The sequence below is a fragment of the Gracilinanus agilis genome, chromosome 3 (genome assembly GCF_016433145.1).
Source record: "Gracilinanus agilis isolate LMUSP501 chromosome 3, AgileGrace, whole genome shotgun sequence".
In the NCBI taxonomy this organism is placed as follows: Eukaryota; Metazoa; Chordata; class Mammalia; order Didelphimorphia; family Didelphidae; genus Gracilinanus; species Gracilinanus agilis.
Genome location: NC_058132.1, coordinates 250,916,019 through 250,938,419, shown reverse-complemented (window position 1 = coordinate 250,938,419; position 22,401 = coordinate 250,916,019). Strand labels below are relative to the sequence as shown.

General features: G+C 34.6%; 1 protein-coding gene across 2 annotated transcripts in view; it reads right to left on the bottom strand.

Moving 5' to 3' along the window:
• SLC25A12 (solute carrier family 25 member 12) overlaps positions 1–22,401 on the bottom strand; it is a 114,184-nt gene that overhangs the window by 91,029 nt on the left and 754 nt on the right. Inside the window, exons 1-3 of one of the 2 annotated variants that reach the window (XM_044669793.1) lie at positions 21,991–22,318; positions 21,586–21,639; positions 5,173–5,315 (exon numbers count right to left, since the gene is read on the bottom strand). In XM_044669793.1, coding sequence (XP_044525728.1) covers positions 5,173–5,315; positions 21,586–21,639; positions 21,991–22,056 — 263 coding nt within the window. In that variant the 5' untranslated portion in view covers positions 22,057–22,318. Of the gene's footprint in view, positions 1–5,172; positions 5,316–21,585; positions 21,640–21,990; positions 22,319–22,401 lie in introns of those variants that run through there. The other variant, XM_044669794.1, reaches the window with a different exon arrangement.

Here is a 22,401-nt window from a genome sequence, read left to right as displayed (position 1 = left end):
GTCATGTGATTTGCTTAAAATCACACAGGAACAAAACAGCAAAGCTGGAATTAGAACACAGGTCCTTGGATTCTATATTCACCCACTTTTGCCTTGTCCAAGTGGCCAGGGAATATGACCAGATCCATTGACATATCCTTCTTGGAATGCTCTCAAATTGATCAATGGGAATCTGGGAGAATCTTTTTCTCTCCTCATATGGCAATACAAATAAACATAAAACCCAGTCTATAACTCTGCTAATCATGATACTTAGAACCACCAATCTAATAGCCTAAATGTAGCAGTAAACACAGCAAAGATTAGTTTGTTTTAATTAGAAATTAGGTGACCAATCAAAACTGATAAAAACTAATGCTTTAGGTCTCTTTGGGATATCTATATTTCCCTAATTTAAATGTCCAAAAACATAGGTGGTACAGTGATGCTGGATCTGGAATCAGGAAACATGATTTTAATTGATGCCCCCAGTCACTTTATGGTTGTTATCTTGGATAAGCCACCTACCCCTATCAACCTTAGTTTCCTCATTCCTAAGATAGAGTTGGTGTGATAATCAAATAAGATAACATGTAAAGCATTTTGCTAATCTGAAAGTACTACATAAATAACTATGATATTATAATTACTATTATTTTCCCCTAAGAATTCTAAATCCCAGAGATATCCTGCTGAAGGGAGAACTATACTGACTCAAATATGCAAGGTAGAGGATTATAACAAAGATGTTGGAAAAACTCAATGCTCAAATACTTTTGCTATTTAGGATGCCAAAATTAAAAAGCAAATCATTCTCCTAAAAAATAAATAACCAAACAGGAAAGTTTTCAAAAAAAAATTACAAATCATTCACAACCCAATGCAAGTTTGCTCCAAATCTTGAAGAGAAAATGGAAATTTCATGTTAATGCAATGAATTGGTAAAAATGATTAAAGATTAAAATATTCACAGCTAGAGCCAGCTTAAAGGAAGATAGTCACATTAATTACACTGTTGGGAAAACTGAAAATGGGTCTATCCATTCTTGAAAATAATTCTGAATTATGCTATAAAACTGATTTAAATGTTCATGCTTTTGATGTAGAGATCTCACTAGAGGTCATATACCCTAAGAAAGGCAGAAAGAAAGGACTCACATATAGCAAAATATTACGAGCAACTTTTTATGTGGTAGAAAAAAAATCTAGAAATAAAATAAGCATGCATTGACTAAGATATAGCTTAGCAAATTTTAGCACATGAGTTTCACAGAATTTTATTGTGTTGTGAGAAATAGAAGAAACTTAGAGGGAAGAAATATACACAATAACTACAAAATGTAGTCAAAAGAAGGACAAAATGAAACTAAATTCTGAGTAACTATGACTAATCTTGGTCCTAGAAAAGAAAGAAAAGCACATCCCTTCCTTGGATAGAGAGGTAGGGAACAGGGGAGCCTATGACTGTGGAATGCTACATACTCTAACAGGCATGGTCACTAGTCACAAAAACATTAATACTTAATGTTTTTCCTTTATTACATAGGAGGGCTTGTTCAAACACTAACTGTGTAACCCAGGGTAAGTCACTTGACCTCTGTTTGCCTTAGTTTCCTTATTGTTAAATGGGGATAAAAATAGCACCTACCTCCCAGGTTGAAGTGAGGAACAAATGAGATAATCATAAAGTGTTTAATTCAGTGTCGGACATATAGTAAGCCTTATATAAATGTAAGCTATTATTATTATCATGATTACCATTATTATTAGGGAAATAAAAGTATTTGGAAATGATTGTAATGGAGAAACAAAAGACATCCAAAATGAATCAAATAATAAAACTCAGAAGTATTTGTGACTTTAAAATAAATCACTGCACAATTCTGATACTTTTGTACCTCTAATCACATATACCTTTTATACTGTTAAAATGTAACCAATATCATTCATTCTTTTTTTTTAAACCCTTAACTTCTGTGTATTGGCTCACAGGTGGAAGAGTGGTAAGGGGTGGACAAAGGGGGTCAAGTGACTTGCCCAGGGTCACACAGCTGGGAAGTGTCTGAAGTTGGATTTGAGCCTAGGACCTCCCGTCTCTAGGCCTGACTCTCAATCCACTGAGCTACCCAGCTGCCCCCATCATTCATTCTTAAGAAAGCAAAAAAGCAATCTGCTTATGAAAGTGGAACACAATCCTACGACAATTTTTTCTTTACTTAATTTTCCCCCTTCAACTTATTACAAAATCTCTTCTGATGTCACTGGAAGGAATCTACTAGATCTATAATTCTACAAATGTATACCACTCACAGAGTTAAGCTCACATTTCAATAAAGGAATCACTGTTTATTTCCCTCAGGTCTCCCATATTCAATTTAAGAAAGAAGAAAAACTGCCCCCCCCACCCTCCAAAGAACTGGCATATGAATTCTATAGTTGTTATGCTAGAGCCCAATTTTTTATACACTTAAGGCATTTTGCTGTTTACATCCTAAAGACTATTAAGAAATAAGTTTCTGAAAATGGGGAGAGCTCAGATTCTTGTTCTGTATTACAAGAGAAAGCATAGCTTTTGCATGGAATCCTGATTAGGGACAAATATAGAACCTACAATTCTGGATATTGCAGCAATTGTCTAAACATTTTAGATTTCAAATCTAAATTATACAAAAATAGTCTCTCAAAGACCTGCATATGATGCATAAAATAATTTTACTTTTCATTTATAAGAAAGACTTCAAGGTTTTAGTTAAAACTCACTAAAAAAGAGACAAATTTGGCTAATAGCTTCCACTTTTAGACAACAAATCAAACTATAACACACCAAACTGCTCTTTTATAATAATCCACACATAGCAAACACCCATACAATATTATTCCTGCTACTTTTACTTTTGGCCCATTTAGGGAGTGAAGTTGAAGGTTTGCCAGTGTTGAGAATAGAAGAAAATCTGTACAATAAAGATCTCTATATGGTGCAGGGAACTCCTGTACTAATTTATCTAAACTACCCTATCCCTTACTCATCTAAAAACTTAAGAGACCTCTAGGCTAAATGTATTGTTTCATTTCTGTACCCTAGTGTGTACAAATAGAATTATGAAATGCTATGTAGAAGAATTACTTGTGGCATTTTTTCCACTAATAATTAAAATGAAATTAAGAAACACCTTGGATTTAGGTAAACACATTCACTGAATTATACTAGCAATTCCTCTATCAATTGCCAAGAGTAAAAAATGAAAGAAGGAAAGCTATTCCTTCATATATAAAGTGAAGGAAGAAAATGGAAGGGAAGAGGAATATCCAGAAGAGAGTATCCAAGTGACATATAATCATATCAGTGTGAATATTTTACTGTGAAAAGAGGTATTGCCATTTTCCTCACTTTGGGTATAGAGATTAATCAAACAACACATTGTCAAAACATATGGTTCCATTATGATTTAATGCTCAAGACACTAAAAATTCCACTATGAACAGATTACATGTAAGCTGTCTCAGGGAAAATTTGTGGTTGTAATTAAATAATGCTAATAAACCATGGAAATTTTAATCATTATTGGACATTTTAAAAACTATATATAATTTGAAAATTTATAATATAAAAAAGAATTGCATTCATCCCTAACCCAATTCAAGGTCAAATTATTATATCAAATTTGACTCCTGACATTTTAAAGTCCTTTTTTAATGTAGATTTTATTTCTTGACTCTTTTGAGAATAGTTGCAGTTATCTGGCAGAAATCAGAAAAAGAAACCTGATTTTAGTTGTCTTTTGCTCACAAAATGCATTGAGCTAAATGTTAATTTAAAAAATGGAAATCAAATACTCATTATTTCTTCATTAACCATGAATACTGAAACACAGTAGATTATGTAATATAATGTGTAAATAAATTCTGAAAGTCATATTTTGCTCTAATTTGTTGTCTGAATGATCATAAGTAACACTCAAGTTATAGCAAACCAAAAAAAGAAGCCTCCATTAAAAAAATACTCTTTAGATGACTAAAAAAGATCCTCTCATATTAATGATAAAAGAAAATTCCTTCTATTTGGGTTTAGAAGTAATTTATATCTTCCTAAACCATGTTACAATTTGTAACATTGAAGTATTCCTATGGGTCAGATCTGCAACCAAAAGAAACAAGAGAGTTAAAAGGCTTCCAATTTGAAATGAATAAAAATCTATCTTTTAAAAAGGTGGGCATTCCCTATTTTTAACAGACTCTTACCACCTCTTCTTCAGTCAATACCCACTCCTCTGATAATATTCTTGACCTGCTCTACTCTAATAACTTAACTTTTGGCTCTACTTGACTATATCAAAGGTTTTTCTTCCAGAACTGAGCCTAAGAAGCTTTGAAAAGCAAGATAGTAAAGCCTCATTGGAACAGAAGAAGTCAAAAGGAAGTATGTGAAAAGATATAGATACTGTGTAGGCTAAACTTGGAAAACAGTTTTAAAAAATTAACGATTAACAGTAAATGCTCCGGAAGCCACCAAGATGATAAGCTCTTTAAAAGCATTTTTTAAAGGTAGAAATCTATATTAAATTTAATTAGCTCTCAAAGGCCTATAATTGGACTGGTAGATTTTTTTTAACTAAATGGTTCATATACTCTACCAACTGATATAATCATTCGTGAAACTATATAATATATAAATATATATAATATATACTCAATATAAAAGTGCCTACTAATCACATATTGCATATTTCCACTAGAGCATCCTTATTTTATATAAAAATAGCCACACATTTCCACTTTAACGTCTGTATATTTCTATAGACCAAATGTCTGTTCACAGCCTTCATTTTTAACAATTGATATTCTCTCTTGTAATCATGAAAGATATACATATGATTCAACCAAAGATGTTTTACTTACTTTAGACTCATCCTCGTGTACACATAAGTAAACAAAATTCAATGTCCCTCTATGCTACAACCTCTATCATTGCATATACATATATTTAATTTTATTTATAATCCTAAAAAAATCAATATGTAAAAAAAATTTATAATTCTCATGCTAGAATTCTTACCAGAAGTAAACAAAGACATTTTAATAAATATTTTGTTATACTTTATTTATTTAAAAGTTCTAGGTGGACATTAGTTTCTGTCTCTTTAAAGATTGCTCAAAATAGCATTTTTTTCCCAGAAAATGGTTTCAATTTCTCACCCATCCTTGGTTTGATCAGCTACTCCTGCCAAGAGCTGCACAGTCCATGGATTATAACGTGGATCAGTATATAATCCAAGATAACGCTGGACAAAGTCCTCTGGGGTCATGTAATGTTCTCCATCAACTTCAGTACTGGCATACTGCAGAAGGAAAAAAACCCAACATTATAAGGATGGAAATAACTTAAATGCTATTTTGTAACTACCAAGCAACCCATGAAATGATAAGTTAAAATTCAGCAAAAAATGAAGGAACATTAACAATATTTTCTTTTTGTATGAAAGGAAATGAAGAGGGAATATTCCACTGATTGATTTAAAAATGTTAACCAGACAAAAGATTTCAGAGTATAAGGAATTGCAAGGGCAATTAAGATGATAGTGAGCCCAAAAGTGAGAAGTAAAAAAAATCTTCAAAGTTCTAGAGACTTTCTTACCCATAAAAGAGGTCAAGAAGCAAGCCATAATAGAAAATCTTGCTTAGGGAACTCCATTTTTTCTTAATGGTTCTGATTTCCAGCATTTAACAAAAAATTGGAGGAGATGCTAACTCCTTGAAAAATTATATCAAGGGGGGGAGGGGGGGAGGCTAGGTGGCTCAGTGGATTGAGAGCCAGGCCTAAAGATGGGAGATCCTAGATCCAAATCTGGCCTAAGACACTCCCTAGCTGTGTGACTCTGGGCAAGTCACTTAACCCCACCCTTAATGCTCTTCTGCCTGAGAACCAATACACAGTATTGATTCTAAAATGGAAGGTAAGGGTTTAAAAAAAAAAAAAAGAAAGAAAAGAAAGAAAATGATATCAAGGATGGTATTAATAAGGATGACCAATGTGACCGACCAACGTCTACTCTGTGGGAAATATCTCTTATTAAATGAATATCTATAGATATCACTCAAATCGATCTTAAGCAGACAAACATGTTCTTGAAATCCTTTTGCTAAATCCAGCAATGTCAACAAATAAAATAAGCATACAGTACCTAAATGTTGATCACATGAGCCCTAACTTCTGTAATTTCTTGTTTCTTAGATGACTTGTCACATTATCTACTTGAAAATGCCATAGAAAGAAGCTAATACCAAAAAATATTCTCTGTGCACCTTTAAAGGAAAGTTTACTTTTCTTTCTCATTAAAATTTTAATCCCTCTTTCAAGGTAAGAATTAATATATTACTTATAATTCTGCAGAGTATACTCATTCAACCAGACAATTTCAATCTTTATAATCCCACAGCATAGCAAATATTCAAGGATGTCATTATTTTCATAGTTCAACCTAAACAAAGCCTTCAGAAGTAGCTTAACTCTCAACTACCCTACTCATTATCTCAAAATTGTTCTATATTTACATACTCTTTCTTCTTTCCCAACTGCCTTAAAGAAAGAAATCATCTTTGCCAAGATGAATATATCCAAAGAACTTGATCACATTCCTTCTAGTTTCCAGAACAGTTTAATCAATCATTCTACTTCTCTCCAGCACTTCCACTCTCCTTCTCCACTGGCCACTTCAGTTCTACTTACAAATATGCTTAAACATGCTTGTATCCTGAAACTCAAATAAAATCATTCCCTCATAGCTACCACATAAAGCAACCGTACCATCTTCTTTATTCCCCTTCACAGTGTAGTCAGGGGTGTGCTATCGTCAGTTAAAACTGGGTCTGTATGCTTAATTTACAGTGTCAGCATTCATACCCTAGAAATAAGCATACATTACATATCGGAGCTTAATTTTTTTATTTTGTTGATTATCTAGACCTAAGAAAGTGATGGGAAAAAATGTTAATAATATAGATTAAATTTTTCAGAGCTGTTTATTAAACATTTACCAGTACACTCCTCTTAAGTCTACATTTTGTTGGCTCCATTTCCTCTTATGTAAACTATTACTACCAATCCTGAACCAATCTTTGTAAATCAATCTTAATGAGTACTTCCAAATATATCATTATCCTACTCAAAAAAATTCTCAGTAGTTTCCAACTGTCAAACTGGAAAAGGTTTAAATTCAGTTTTGGAAGCTTAAGAGTTATTTTCTTAAAGACTTGAAGCAGGAATTTTATCTTGGTTTTACATTTCCCATTTTCCCTCAGGTATAATAGACTACTTTGTGGCATACATAATAAGCACTTAACAAATGTTGATTAGAATCTAAGATATCACCTAAGATCCCCACTTAAAATGGTTCCTACTTCTCATAGCCTCCATAAACAACGTCCTTTGATTATTATATCAACAGATATTTTTGTCCACTTTTAAAGTGGCAAAACACTTTATGTACATGGTCTCATGGATGCCTCACAACAATCCTATGAAGCAGGTACAACTATTATTATTTCTGTTTTATAGATGAGAAAAATGATGCTTAGAAAAGTAAGAGACTTGCTCCTGGTCATATATCTAAAAAGTAGCAGAGACAAGCTTTGAACTTGATAACCTCAAATAGCCAACCCCTCAGAATAGTTTTTCTAGAAGATAAGCACTTAAATTGAATATCACTTAAGGTAAGTATGATGTCAAACCTAACATTAAAATTTCTATTCACACATCTACTATCCTAGTTCAAATATGGTTACCTGTCTCTTGAACTTTTTAATAGTCTCCTAACTGGTCTCCCAAGCTTTCTTGCTTTCCAGTCCAACACTCACATAACTATTGAAATGACCTTCCTAATTCACAGGCACAGTTGTGTCACTTCCAGGCTCAAAAACCTTTATTGACTCCCTGTTGTCCATAGGACAAAATAACATATTTAGCATTTTGGTCAGCGAGAACCAAAGGAAACATTGTAATATGAGCATTTAAAGCCCTCCACAATTTGGCCTCTAAACTACCTCTCCAAACTTATTACTCATCATCATGTATTCTTACATTCTGGTCAAACTGAATACATTATTCCCTTATTTTGTCTTACTGAAATTCAAGGCTAGAAAGCACTCACTCTTCTAAATGCCTACTGAATTTCTCTTTCTCTAAGGCAGCTTGAGTGCCATCTCCTCCATGAAACCTTCCTTGATTTTCCCAGCTGAAAATATTCTCTAACTTCAAACTTACTGAGAGGACATTTTCTGGAACTCTCTCTTACACATTCTGTTTTGTACTATTTTTTGTCTATCTATATAGATTATGTATGCTCCTTAAAAGCAGAAATCAAGGAATTTTTTCTTTGTTGTCCTGTAGTCTTGTATATAGGCTCTTAATATTTGCTAAATTTAATACCATAGAAAGCACTCAAAATGAGGGTGATGAAAGAATGTGACTCTGTGGTTACCTTTATTCCTGCTGGCTATGTTTTTTTCTACTTTTAGCTGTTGTCAAAACTCTACTGGTTTACTATTCATAGACTAAGAACCAATCTGATTCACCAGAGGGTATCTGTCTTCTTATTTCTGACTTTGATTGCTAACATTGTGACCAATACACACACAGGGTGGACACATATTGCACTTGTTGTTGGAACAGCACTTTGTAGTTTTCTGGAGTCAGGGAAGCAGTGACCTGCAGGGTGCCAAGATGTGAGGCTGCATTCCCACAAGCTTCCAAGGCCACAGCTAATGATGAAGAAAACAATTGCTTTCTTTGTTGCTACTCATTGAAGCTAGGTCCTACTAATGCCAGGAGTTACAAATGATGCTAAAGAGAATCACTTTCCTTGAGGTTTTTTTTTCTTTTTCCCTTAAGAGTTTTTCCCTTACCCTCCCAATCTATTTTAATTTGATTTTAACAGAAAGATAAAGTGTAGGCAGTCCTAGGTATAGCTCAGAGGGGTGAAAAAGTCTTCTCATTCACAAGGAGTATAGTGCTTGACTTCTACAGGAGGCAGTTAACTAATTAACTCATTAAATTAAAGGCAATTACTTGGCAAATTCAGTGGGCGTTTTGTCTGAAGAATGGCTGTCTAAGTCTAGTAAGTACAGAGCTGAAAAATCCATGCATGTTCTTGGACATTAGCATGGTCTTTAAACAATACTTGCAACTAACATTTACATACATTACATATTTTTAATACCAAAATAAGCCTTATGAGGCAAGTAGGACAAGATTCATCCTCAACCTTATTTTACATATAAGGAAAACTGAGGCTCACAGCTGTTAGCCTACTACCAATACTAAGCATTGATTCTAAGATGGAAGATAAAGGTTTTTTTAAAAAAAAAAATAAACCTTTATTTAGAGACTATCTTGTGGCAGCCATGGAATGAAGTGTTCTAGAGATCAAGAAAGGTGAAACACAATCCCTGCCCTCAAGGAGCTCACAACCTAATGGAGGAAGACAATACATAAAAAGATGGGGGACAGACGGGAGGAAGGAATATAGAAGGGTATCTAACACTAGAGCTCAATGAAGTCCAGAGGAGTGCAGTCAGGTGGGAAATTATGAGATGGCTGACCTGGGGGCCCTCCCTAAATGGAAGATCTGGAAAGAGCTCTCCAATGTCTGCCCTCCATTCTGAGGAAAGGAGGAGTTTAGGGGCAATGGATGTGAAGACAAAAAGAAGGCTCTTGCAATAATCCAGGCAAGAGTTGATAATGTTCTACACCACAGTGTAGCTGTATGATTAGACAGAAGAATTATGAAAGAAATTGTGAAGGTAGAAATGACACAGTTGGGTCACAGACTGAATATGTTGGCTGAGTGCAAAAGGAATTGAGGATGAAGTTAAGATTACCAAAATGGTACTCACAACACTAATAGGAAAGCTGAGAAGAGGCATAGATTCAGGGAAAAAGATAATGAATTCAATTTTAGATAAGTTCAGTTAGAGAGATGTCCAAGATGTAGTTGGTGATAGAAAACTGGAGGTCTGGAAAGGGATGAGAGATAGATACACAGAGCTGGGAATCATCTGCATAAAAATTGAATCCATGAGAACTGATGAAAGCATCAAGCCAGATAGTATAGAGGGGGAAAGGGTGGGAAGGGGACTCAAAACAAGGCCCTGGCAAATATCCAGTTAGTAGATCTGACCTGGATGAAAATATAGCAAAGGAGACTAAGGAATGATCAGATAGGCATAAAATTAAAAGAGAGCAACATCCTTAGGAGAGAATGACAGTTGAGAAAAAGCCATTAGATTTTGACAATTCAGAAATCATTGGTAGGGGCAGCTAGTGACTCAATGAAGAAAGCAAGTCCTGGAGATGGAAGGTCCTGGATTCAAATCTGCCCTCAGACACTTCCTATTAATATGACCCTGAGTAATTGCCTAGTCCTTACTGCTTTTCTGCCTTAGAATTAATACTTAGTATAAATTCTGAGACAGAAGGTAAAAGTTTAAAAAGAAGAAGAAATCATTGGTAACTTTGGAGAAACATTAGGTTAGGAAAAAAGAAAAGAAAATAATTGAAACACTGAAGAAAAACACTGATGATTTTTAATCATTAAATTCATTTTAATTCCACAAACATTTGTTAAGCTATCATGTTCCTGGTACTGGGAATACAAAGACAAAAAAAAAAACAAAACAGTTCTTGCCATCAGGGAGCTTACCTTCTACTGTAATGTAAGTAATCAAATATTAGGAGAATAAGCTATCAAACTTAAATACTCTCAATGCCTCCAATGTGACTCTATTTCCAATATATTTTTTAATGTCAACACAACTTTTTACAGAACATGGTCTAACTTTAGGTAAACACATGGAACTTTCATTGACTGACTTAGGTGAATCAAAATGATTTAAATGCTTCAAATGGAATGGAATACAAAGGGGTGAAAATGGAGTTTGGGGAATCCTGTTTCTTTCACGCAAACAAAGAGTTTTGATGATTATGCAAGTGATAGCATAGTACTAATATTCAGTTCTATTCCAAACAACTTCTAAAAAGTGCAGTGATAATGAACTCAAATGACTTATAGAGACAATTAAACAAACTTAAGTGTACTTTAATTTCAAAGTTAATCACTTGCTATTTCAAAGATGCCTCCTTAACAGCTAGGAATCCTAAATGGGCACCAAGTCAAGGACATGTGAAAGACAACTCCAGTGTAAAGGCAGCACTGGTATAAAAATAGTAGAGAACCTATTTCTTGGTCACACTTTTCAAATGCAACTCAATTATTTTCCAAGCAATTATTTTCTCTGATGAACATTTTAAAACTTTAAAAAATAAAATATGGTTGTAGAGGTAACAGAAAAATCTAATATTCTAAAGCTTGAAAATTAGACTGACTTCCTTAAAACAGATATTAGTACATTAAATCAAAGCAATTTCTTGTAAAAATAAAAAGGTGAGTAGCACATGCAAATATGTGGTTATTAGATCAAGTTACTTCCTTTTTCAATGAGGTCATGATCATTGGCAACACTCCAAAACCTCAAGACATTGATTATCCAAGTAAGCTGATATGGCAAATTGTCTAATTTTATCAGTCACCAATCTAGTCTTAAGTGACTGTGGGATTTACAAAACAATTATCACAAGCTAAGCTTAAAGATTGAACCTAACTGAATCCATCTATACTTAAATCACATTTGTATAAGAAATGAAATGAAAATTAAGTCCAAATAATATGAATAATTAGGATTCAAAATATAATTCATAGTACCTTTGTCCAGGTGGTGTAAACAAACTACAGGCACAGTTATGCTCTCTCAGATTTATGGGGAAACTTTTTAAAATGAAAAAGTAATTGTAAATGCCTAAAGAGTAGAATTCAAATCTGGGCGTATACTATGACTGATTCATTTCATCATTTTTTTCTAGCCAAAGAACTTTCTTTAAAAATATGCATACAAATAAGGAACGATAAATTGCTTGATTTCCATACAAGCTGGAAAACCTCCACAAACTGATGCACAATGAAATGAGCAGAACCAGGAGGACATTGTACACAGAAACTGAAACATTGTGGGATGATCACATGTAATCAACTTTGCTACTGATAACAATGTGATTATCCAGGACAATTCCAAGGGACTTATGAGAGCTCCCACGTGGAGAGAAAGAACTGTGGGAATAGAAATACAGAAGGAAAACATTTTATTTTTCACTTGTTTATATTGGTATTAGATGTGGGGTTTTGGTTTTTGAAAGATTATTACAAAAATGAATAATATAGAAATAGGTATTGTAAGAATAAAGAGCCAGTTAGGGATGTTATGATAGAAGGGGAGTTAGAGAGGATCTATGGATGGTCGTGCCAGAGGGATTTTGGGGTGCCCTCTTCTCTATTCCTATGGGGTCTGTCACTTAGGAGGGAACCTTTGGGGTTTCTACTCCTAAGCTTCTTCCCCCACTCTTTCTCCTTCTGTTTCTATTTCTAGTTTTCTGTTTCTATCCTTTTCTATAACTGTAAGTTTTGACTGAAAGGGGGTCTCTCAGCAAGGTTGGGTAATGGGAAAAGGAGACTAAGAGATAATTCCCAAAATGTAGTCCAAAAACTTAGCTGACTCGATGGTTGAGTCTTGATGGGTGAGATGCGATGGAATGGCTTTGATCAGGGAGTCAGGGTTTCAATTTCCAAAGAAAGATCCTCAGGAAGTGTTCAGGACTAGATCCAAGCTGGGATGTCCACCTCCTCCCTCTCACAGTCCTCTGCCCAAAGACCTCTCCTCTCCTTCCTTCTTCAGAGTCCCTTTCCCAGAATTCTCTCTGGTCTCAACTATCAGCAACTGTCAACAACTGCCTTCTCTGGCTTCTTTGTCTCATCCCCCTTGCATAAATCCTATCCTTACAGTATTTAGTTATAATACATGTATAATCCAGTGGAATTGCTTGTTGGTGTTGGGAGTGGGAAGGGGAAAAGGGGAAGGAAAGAATATGAAGCATGTAACGATGAGAAAATTCTTAAATTTAAAAAAAATTTTTTAATTAAAATTTTTTAAATTAAAAAATGCATACAATAAATACTTCTGACATACAAAAACAATACTTCTGGCAAAAGCCTGAAAAATTCTCCTAAAGATTAATATTTATTAACATTTCTGAAAGAAAGACCTGCTCATTGGAAACATAGAATATATATTGTGAAAACAAGATTTCTCCCATTCATTAGAAGGAAGCATTGTCCAATGTATGGATCAATGGACAATAAGTCAGAAAACTAAGATGGGTGGCACAATGAATAGAGCACCAGGCCTGGAGTCAAGAAGTCCTGGGGTCAAATCTCACCTCATATTTCTTAGCTATATGATACTGAGCAAGTCATTTAATGCCATTTGCCAAGCCCTTGTCCTTCTGTCTTTAGAGATATATTACTAAGACAGCAAGTAAGTGTTTAAAAAAAACAAACTACTCCTAATTAGCTGTAAGACTGAAAAAGGTACTTAATTTTTCTGTCCTATTTCCTCATCTGAAACTGGGGACACCACAACATTCTCTGCTTACCCAACAGAGTTGTCAGGAGCAAATGAAATAATGTACATAAAGACAATTTGGAAGCTCCACGGTGCTAAACCAATATTAGGGTTAAAGTACATAAACAGGCAAGACACCCAACAACTCTCTATTGTATCTGTCTCTATCTCTGTCTCTGTCTCTCTCTCTCTCTCTTCTCATTGGGCTTACTTGCTTTCACCTAAACAAGTGGGAAAAGCTGTTCCAATACTTTTCTTTGTCTTCAAAAAAAAGTCTTCTTGGGTTTGGTGTCTACTTTCACTCTGCTCACCAGGAAGATCAGTCCTGACTGGCCTAGGTAGAGTAAACTCCCTTGCTTTTCCAGTCTGCAACTGTAACATGAGCACAAACTGTTGTATGACTTTATTTCACCTGAGATCTTACATAACATCTGCTTCTTAATATCATTCCAATTTCAACAATGAAATGATGACAATGTCACAGGGTGTGGTAACAAAATATAACTGCTGTGCATTTCAGATGAAGCAAAATATACATGACCAGACACCAAAAATACGTACAGCATGTACCGAGTCAAGAACTGAACCCACAAAGCTATTCCCTCCTGATGATCTTTCTCCCTTCCCTGGGCCCTATTTCTAACAGAAGCCAAATTTAGGCAGGAATGTATGCCCTTTAGATGCATGGCATGCTCTTTGCACAACGGTAGTGAGCAAAGCATGCCTATAAAACTTTTCTGCAGCTGTAACAGATGAGTCATCTTAGTTCAACTTTCTTGTTTATTCTTTATAATATGAAAACACAAGTTACATTGTAAAAAATATTCAAATGAGAAGGAGCAAATGCCAAACCTATTCAACCACACTGATCAAAAAAGTCATATTTGATAGCAGAATTTTAAAAATTATGCAAAGATCCTCACATATATTAATAGGAATGTAGTTTTATACATGAATTTCTATAGATTTGTTGCATGTTTCACTTTTATCATATATAAACACGTACATATATATGCACATGTGCATACACATAAAATTAAGACTATCATACCATAACCTTGTTCTGTACAAATAAACTCCACAGAGAAACTTATATCTCTAAACAAGCTAACCTACTGACTGTTCTGCAAATTCATTCCATCTCTGTGTTTGAGCAGGCTTTGTCCATGCCAAAAATGTGCTCCTTCCCTACACTGGCCTCTTAGAATCTTTTGCTATCTTCAAAACTCTACTTAAAGGCAAATTCCTATATGGCTCTTTCCAGATTCCCTCTAGCTCAGTGATTCCCAAAGTGGGTGCTACTGCCCCCTGGTGGTGCTGCAGCAATCCAGGGGGGAGTGGTGATGGCCACAGGTGCATTTATCTTTCCTATTAATTGCTATTCAAATTTTTTAAAAATTAATTTCCAGGGGGCTAAGTAATATTTTTTCTGGAAAGGAGGTGGTAGGCCAAAAAAGTCTGGGAACCACTGCTCTAGCTGCTATTTCCTCCCTCCCTGCACCCCCCGCCTCAAATCACCTAATATCAAATTCAGGATATATTTTGTATTTACTTATATGTTTACTTTTTGTGTCCCTTGATAGAATGTATTTTCCTTAAGGACAGGGACTGTTTTAAGTTTGTATTTCTATCCTCAACACCAAGCTGAGTGCCTAGAACATAGAAGGCTCTTAATAAATTGCCCCTTTCTTCATTCATTCATTAATTTTGCTTTGAAATATATTTTTTTATTATTTGCTTTGAGGAAGTTTACTGCCAAATTTCTACATATGAGAAAAAGTGGGAGAGAACTTGTTAATTTCACTGTTAATCAATTAAATTAGCTGTTGGCATATGATATACAGAAATTTTTTTCTCATAAAATGGTTAAAATCCTTGGAAGGAAAATGATGACTATGGAAAGTAGAATAACTAGGGATAAAACAGTTTCCAGGGCAGATTAAGCTGAATAATTAATCTGCATTGTTCCCAAAATAAACATTCAGTTTCTCAGCCTACGTAACCATGGGAACATACAAGAAGAATATATTTTTATAAGCCTGGCCAATTCCTGGCTCTTGACAATCAAGGTACAGTTCATAGGGACCTGTGAAACTTAGACTTTGGTAAGAAAGAGATCAGCCTATATAGCAATCAACATTTCTGAAGCCTTTTCTTGGTGGGAAGAAGGAAGGTACACATACTCCCATTTTTAGTTTAGTTCAGTTTTTTAAATACTCCTCCAACTCAAGGCGTCTTCCTTAGGGCCCATAAGTTGGTGTTCTTTGAAGTATATTAAAATTAAATTGTTCTCCATCTCAGATAGCAGTAGCTACATCCTTGAATGATCAACCAATGCTGATAGAGACTCTGACACAGATAAAAGGGTAAGGAGGCAGTTCAGTAGAATGGAAAGGGAGATGGATCTCAATCCATTACCACACTCATACTTAACATCTTTTTAGGTTGTTAAGATCAGCCAAAATTTATCCTCTGCTGGCACACTTTCCAAGAATCCAGACTTTGGGAGAACACCACCTTGCTTCTACAATGAAGCATTATAGTATACCCATATATATAAAAGACATGTTAACTTACACAGTCATATGAATGTACATATATTTATTAGGTTCACATTATCTCAATGTGGTCTGGCTATCTAAGGGAAATAACAGACTAATCCAACTGAGAGGACAAAGTTCCCTTGTCTTAGAGAGAATCTGTGGGTAAAAGATTCTTAAGGATGCTAACCTGGAACCAGATCAAGAATGGGAAAGGGTAAGTCCAGTGAGGAAAACCCAATGAAACAGAAGTACTCTTGCTGATTCAAATTAGGCACTCATCAAGAATCATGAAGAATCACTAATATAAATGCCCAATAATTAGCTCAAGTACCAAAGGGCAGGAAAGACCCCAACTTTAAAAATTAGGCATTTTTTCCTAATTTCCAGTTCCCTAGAAATGCCCACTTTACCTCCATTTAGTGTTATATTGATATTATTTTCTTTATCTGTTACACTGGTGATAAGGACTGAGCTATCAAAATAAAATATATTCTGGCTATTTATTTAGCCCTCATCATTTTTCACTCTCTTTATGTTATAGCATATAGAAATATGTAGGCTTGGAATAATAGGCACTTACCACACAATTCTCATTTCTTTTTCTTTTTTTAAACTTTTATCTTCTGTCATAGAATTGACAGTGAGTATTGGTTCCAAGACAGACGAGCAGTAAGGGCTAGGCAATTGGGATTAAGAGACTTTCTAATGGTCACACAGCTAGGAATTATCTGAGGTCAGATTTAAAACCAAGACTTCCCATCTCTAGGCTTTGATCTCTCCACTGAGCCATCTAGCTTCCTCTCATTTCTTCTGATAGCATGAAGCCTTTCAATTGGAAAGTGATGAAAAATATAATTTCTTTTTAAATTTTTATTTAAATTTATTTTTTCCCAATTACATGTACAAATAGTTCCCAATGTTTTAATAAGAATTTTGAGTCTCAGATTCTCTCCCTCCCTCCCTCTACCCCTTGCTGAGATGGTACACAATCTCATATAAATTTTACATGTGCAATCACATAAAATGGAAAATTATAATTTCTAAAATTTTTATTTGGCCAAAAATAGTTTCTCATCTTCTGCGAATAAGGGCAGCATAGTTCTGCAATCTACAATCCACAAGTAATCTAAGAGGGTCCTAAAAATTCTTTAATCTTAGCTGACCTCCTTCTTCTCTACTTCTGAGTCCCTCTTCCTTTTGCTACCATATATTATAAGTAGAGCAAAAGCCAGTCAGGGAGAGTTATGGATAAGAAAGAAGTAATAAATCAAGAAATGACCTAAGGGTTACAACAGTTTACTTTAACTTAACAATTAACTTCGAATTATTGCACAAGTGACCTGTATAGACATGAATTTATTTATTGCTCTATTGGGCCAAAGATGTGGAAGAGACAGACTGGGGACAGGAGGGAGAAATGCTGGCAGATACCATTAATGATATTTGTGAAGGGAGAGAATCTGGTCCCTTCAGATGCTAAAAGTTGATGAAATACAAGGCAGAATGATATAGTGGAAATCACACTGAACTTTGCATTAGGAAACCCAGGTTGAAATCTGAGTGCTATTAGTGACATGCTCACAAGTCCTACAGATCATCTACCTTTCAGAGCTTCATTTTTATTTCTAATCTAAGAAATGGAGAAAATAATACTACCTCACAGGATTTTTCTGATAAACACTACACGAATATGAATTAGTATTATTCCATAATAATTCACATAGAAATACTATTTTATACAACAATGAATGAAAGGGACCTTTGACACTGAGTCCCACAGATGAGAAAACCAAAGGTCAGGGAGGTCAGGTGACTTATCCAAGGTCACACAGTTTGCTACTTAATGACAAAAAAAGACTGGAACTCAAATCTCATGATTTTCCAACAGCATGTTTACCACTCTTCCTCAGTTGTCTCTTAGGAAAATGATTTTACACAATTCCACCAACAGTGTGCACCAATAGCCTTAAAATACTAATAATTATCTACCCAAATAAAACATGACATCTTATCCAAATAAGAATTTATGCAGGTATGATCCAGAATTAGTTAATATAGTCCAAATAAGAATTGTTTAAAATTAAGCATTTATTCTGCATAAAGACTATCATGTGATTCTAAATCTACCCAAATACCAAAAATCCTCCTGAAGTCAAGCCAGGATAAAATAGGCTAATCAACATACTTGACATTTTTTATTCTTCCCCTCTTCCTGAAAATTCTACTCTTGGCTTTCATGCCATCATGCCTGTTTTTCTTTTCTGGTTTACCCCTTGACCTCTAGCAATCACCCATAGCTCAGTTCCTGATCTTCTATTTTTCTGATTCTTTTCTCTTTTCCTTCAACTTCATGGTTCAATTCTCACCTACACAAACCTATACTTCTAGCCTTACCCCCTTAGTTTCAGGTTTCCATGCCTTGAGGGACCCACTTGACAACTAAAACTCAAAATGTTAAAAAGAAATTAATAATGACAATAACACTTCACATTTCTGTGATACCTCTTCCAATGACTATCCTGGGAAGCAAGCAATACATCTTATAAATGAAGAGAGAGGTGAAGTGATTTGTCAGAGATCAAAAAGAGAATAATCAACAACTGGGTACTCAATCCAGATCTAACTTTAAAGCCAATGTTCTTTCCACTACAATACATCTGCTTCACAACTTCCTTCTGTCCTCTTATCTTTCTGAAAGCCCTACTTTCGAAACTTTATATATGTAAAACATACATGTAATATAATTATATGTAATTTCTAAATTATCTAGTCCATTCTTTTCCTTTTACAGATAAGGAAACTGTTCCTCGGACTTCAAATGACTTGCCTAAGATCACACAGCAAACCGGCCAGTCACAAGTTATAAATGGGGCCCAAGTCCCCTGCTTCCTAGGCCTGTGCTCTAAGAATGCCTAGAACACTTTGAACTGAACACTTCACGATGCCTCTGGATTTATCTTCCTTTCCATATTATAGACCTCTTCCAGACTGTGTTACCAGCTACCTATATTATTGTAATGGAAAGTCTAGAAGGTAGTCATCCTTCTCCTTCTCCAATTCCCACATTAATCTATCATATATACAGCTGTCATTATTATGAAGTCTTCTATAAATTCAATTTTATTTATCTCATATTTAAGAACCTACAATTGATCTTTCCTTTTTCATATACAAAGTCCTTAGATAGTGTTCAAGGTTATTATACAGTGGAACACTGTTTCTTTATATTAATTTTTTTACATCAAGGTTGTTATAATAGCTTTATAACAAGGATCATTATATTTTGACAACAATCCTTCATCCCATACATGCCCAGCCTCATCTCAGCATTCCACAACATGGCTATTGTCCTCTAGCCAAACCAATCTGTTTGTTGTCCTTTACATTCAACTTTATGCCTTTTTCCTTGGTAACATTTTTTCTCTTGGCTTGCACACAACTATTGTCCTTCAAGATGTGGTTACAAACTCACATCCTACACTGAGAAAGTGCTAGATTTAGCGTTTGGGAAGTTGGTTTTTAACTCTGCAACTTACTCCCTGTGAAGTGAGGAAATTATTTAACCTCTCTGAGCCTCAGTTTCCTCTACTGTAAAATAAAAAGAGTTGGACTAGATGACCTTGAATGTTCTATCCAGCTCAAAATCTATGTTACTCTGATATTATTCAAACTACAGCCCTGCCCTACCCCACTCTGATTCATCCTTATATGCAAAAAGGATAGAAAAAGAACACACTTAGCATGTGTTTTTATTTTTTACTTATTGATGTTACTTTACAACTTTTCTCAAGTTCATTTGTGTAAACATTCTGAAATTTTCTATATTGTAATTTCCTTGTAGTTAGAGAGCCTGGCTTCTAAGAATGCCTCAGGTATTGGTTCTGCAAACAGTAAGTGTTCAAAAGAATCTCATTAATTAATTCTACCTGTCTTACTATTTTTTGATGAGGCAGGAAGTGAAGAGTGTCTTCAGAAGTTTGTCTACTATAAAATTTTAACCTGAAAGGATGTTAAGGTGCCAAAATATTGTATCTAAAATATTCAATTTAATGTTAATAAAAGTTACATGGAGGGGAAAAAAAGTCATTAATCAGAAAGAATTCATTTGATTTCTCAGCTATATGAAGGGCTATAAAATATATCATCAGGCAAAAAAAAAAATAGTAATGTGGCCAATTGTCAATACCCAGAACATGTTCATTAGTTTTAAAAATATTTATTATGAACTAAGATTTTAAGCCAGAAAATAAAGTCTAAATGCAACACTTCTGTTGCATTCATTATTAGCATATAGCTGGAAGATTACATCTATTGTCAGATGTTTCCATAATTCCACTAAATATGTCTGGTTTATTTAATCTTAATCTGTCTATTAAATCTCAATTTTAATAAATATATTTTAAAATTAATGTACAATACACTTACACATAAGTATAATCATGTCTCCAATTTTTAAAAAATATTTCCTTTAACTACAGGATATATATGAACCTATTAACTATTTCCAAATCATCATTTATGTATAGGCCTTAAAGGGACCACTTCATTGTCCTGACAAACTGAGAGAGTGAATGTTTAAGTAACTTGCCTGAGATCACAAAGTTAGTCAAAGTTGAAACTAGAACCTGGGTTTTTGACTCCCATCACAACATCTAGAAATCACAACAATTTAGAGAAAAGTCTTACAACATTCATTCAATAAGCTTTAATCAATTGCATACTATGTGCCAGCAGAAGGTACTGTTCTAAGTGCTTTAGATACAAAAATGAAAATGAAAATGAGATTTCACAATAAAAAATACAAACTTGACTTATCTTACTTTCAATTCTATTTCTAAAGAACACCCTCCTGTTCAAAGAACTTCTGAACATAAGAAAGTAATTCAAAACAAGCATACATACACACACACACACACACACACACACAACACACACACACACACACACACCCTCAGTGAAAAAAAAAGGTCAGAGCCAAGGTCATTAATCCTGAAGTCTGAGCTGACTTCAAGTTGTTATATATTGTGTGATATCCTTGAAAGTAGTCTACAAACATACACTTTGATACAAAACTAACTATATTAAATTGTTTTTTAAAGCACAGCCAAATACCTATGAATAGTAAATAAAAAAGGTTACAAGTTATCATCTTGTAACAAGCTGCATCTTTTATTTATAATTTGAAAGCAAGGATTACTTATGATCAAGAAAACTATACAGACTTCCAAAGAAGAAAGAATTTTAGGTTCTTTAGTCTATTAATTATGCTTTTTTAAAAAATGAACACAAGTAATTCTAGAACTACTTTAGGTGGTAATTTTTGAGGAAAACTGGAAATTTTTTTTACTAACCTTCCCATATGTCTCTGAATATACATTTCTGAAAAAAGACATTTGGAAGAAAATGTTTAATGAAATTTCTCTAGTATTCCTGAGAAGCAGAATCATGGGATGTATTGTTCAGCTCTGCTTTGAAAAAGAATAGGCCATTTTTGAAAGTTAAGCCTAACTATAGCTCCATGTGAATTCCAACTAAAACTAAGACACATAAACAGGATTACCTGCAGGAATATGTTTCTTAACTCATGAGGATCACCCCGCTTGGTTGTCTGTACCTGTAAGGCCAAAAAAAAAAAAAAAAAAAAAAAAAAAAGCTGGTTAATGCTTCACTAGAGAAATTTATTACAATCTAAACAGATAAGAATTCACATCCTGACAATCAATGCCCTTATCTCTTTAATAAGTGTATTTAATTTAGTTTCAAAACAAAATAAAAAGACACCAGCTGCTGATTACAGCTGTCACATGGGATGGCTGTGACCTGAAGGGCAGAAAGCTAGTAGTGTGAAAATCTGGAGGAAACTGCAAATTGAACATACAGTGCTTCTGTAACAGAAAAGGATCACTAAGATTAAGTAGCTAATTCCCCCCCCCCTTCTGACAGCAACACAGTAGCAAACGCCCACCTCCATACCAAGAGGCCAGTAAGGGGTCAGCAACAAGGAAGTCACAAATGCCCAAGTTAAACTCATGGCCTAGTAGCCCATCCCAGTGGAAAACAATCCTTCTCAAAACATGATGCCGGTGAAATGAAATGAAAATGAAGTCTTCTTTCTACTTCCATTTAAGACTTTTACATTTTTACATTTTACATTTACAACATTTGTAAAAGCTCTCAACGTCTCTGCCACCTGCGCTACTACCAACGTTGACCCCAGATTACTGCACTGAGGCCCCTAATCACAAAATATCCATTCCCCTCCCCCATTATAAGTCTCTCTCTCTCTCTCTCTCTCTCTCTCTCTCTCTCTCTCTCTCTCTCTCTCTCTCTCTCTTTCTCTCTCTCTCTTTCTCTCTCTCTCTTTCTCTCTCTCTCT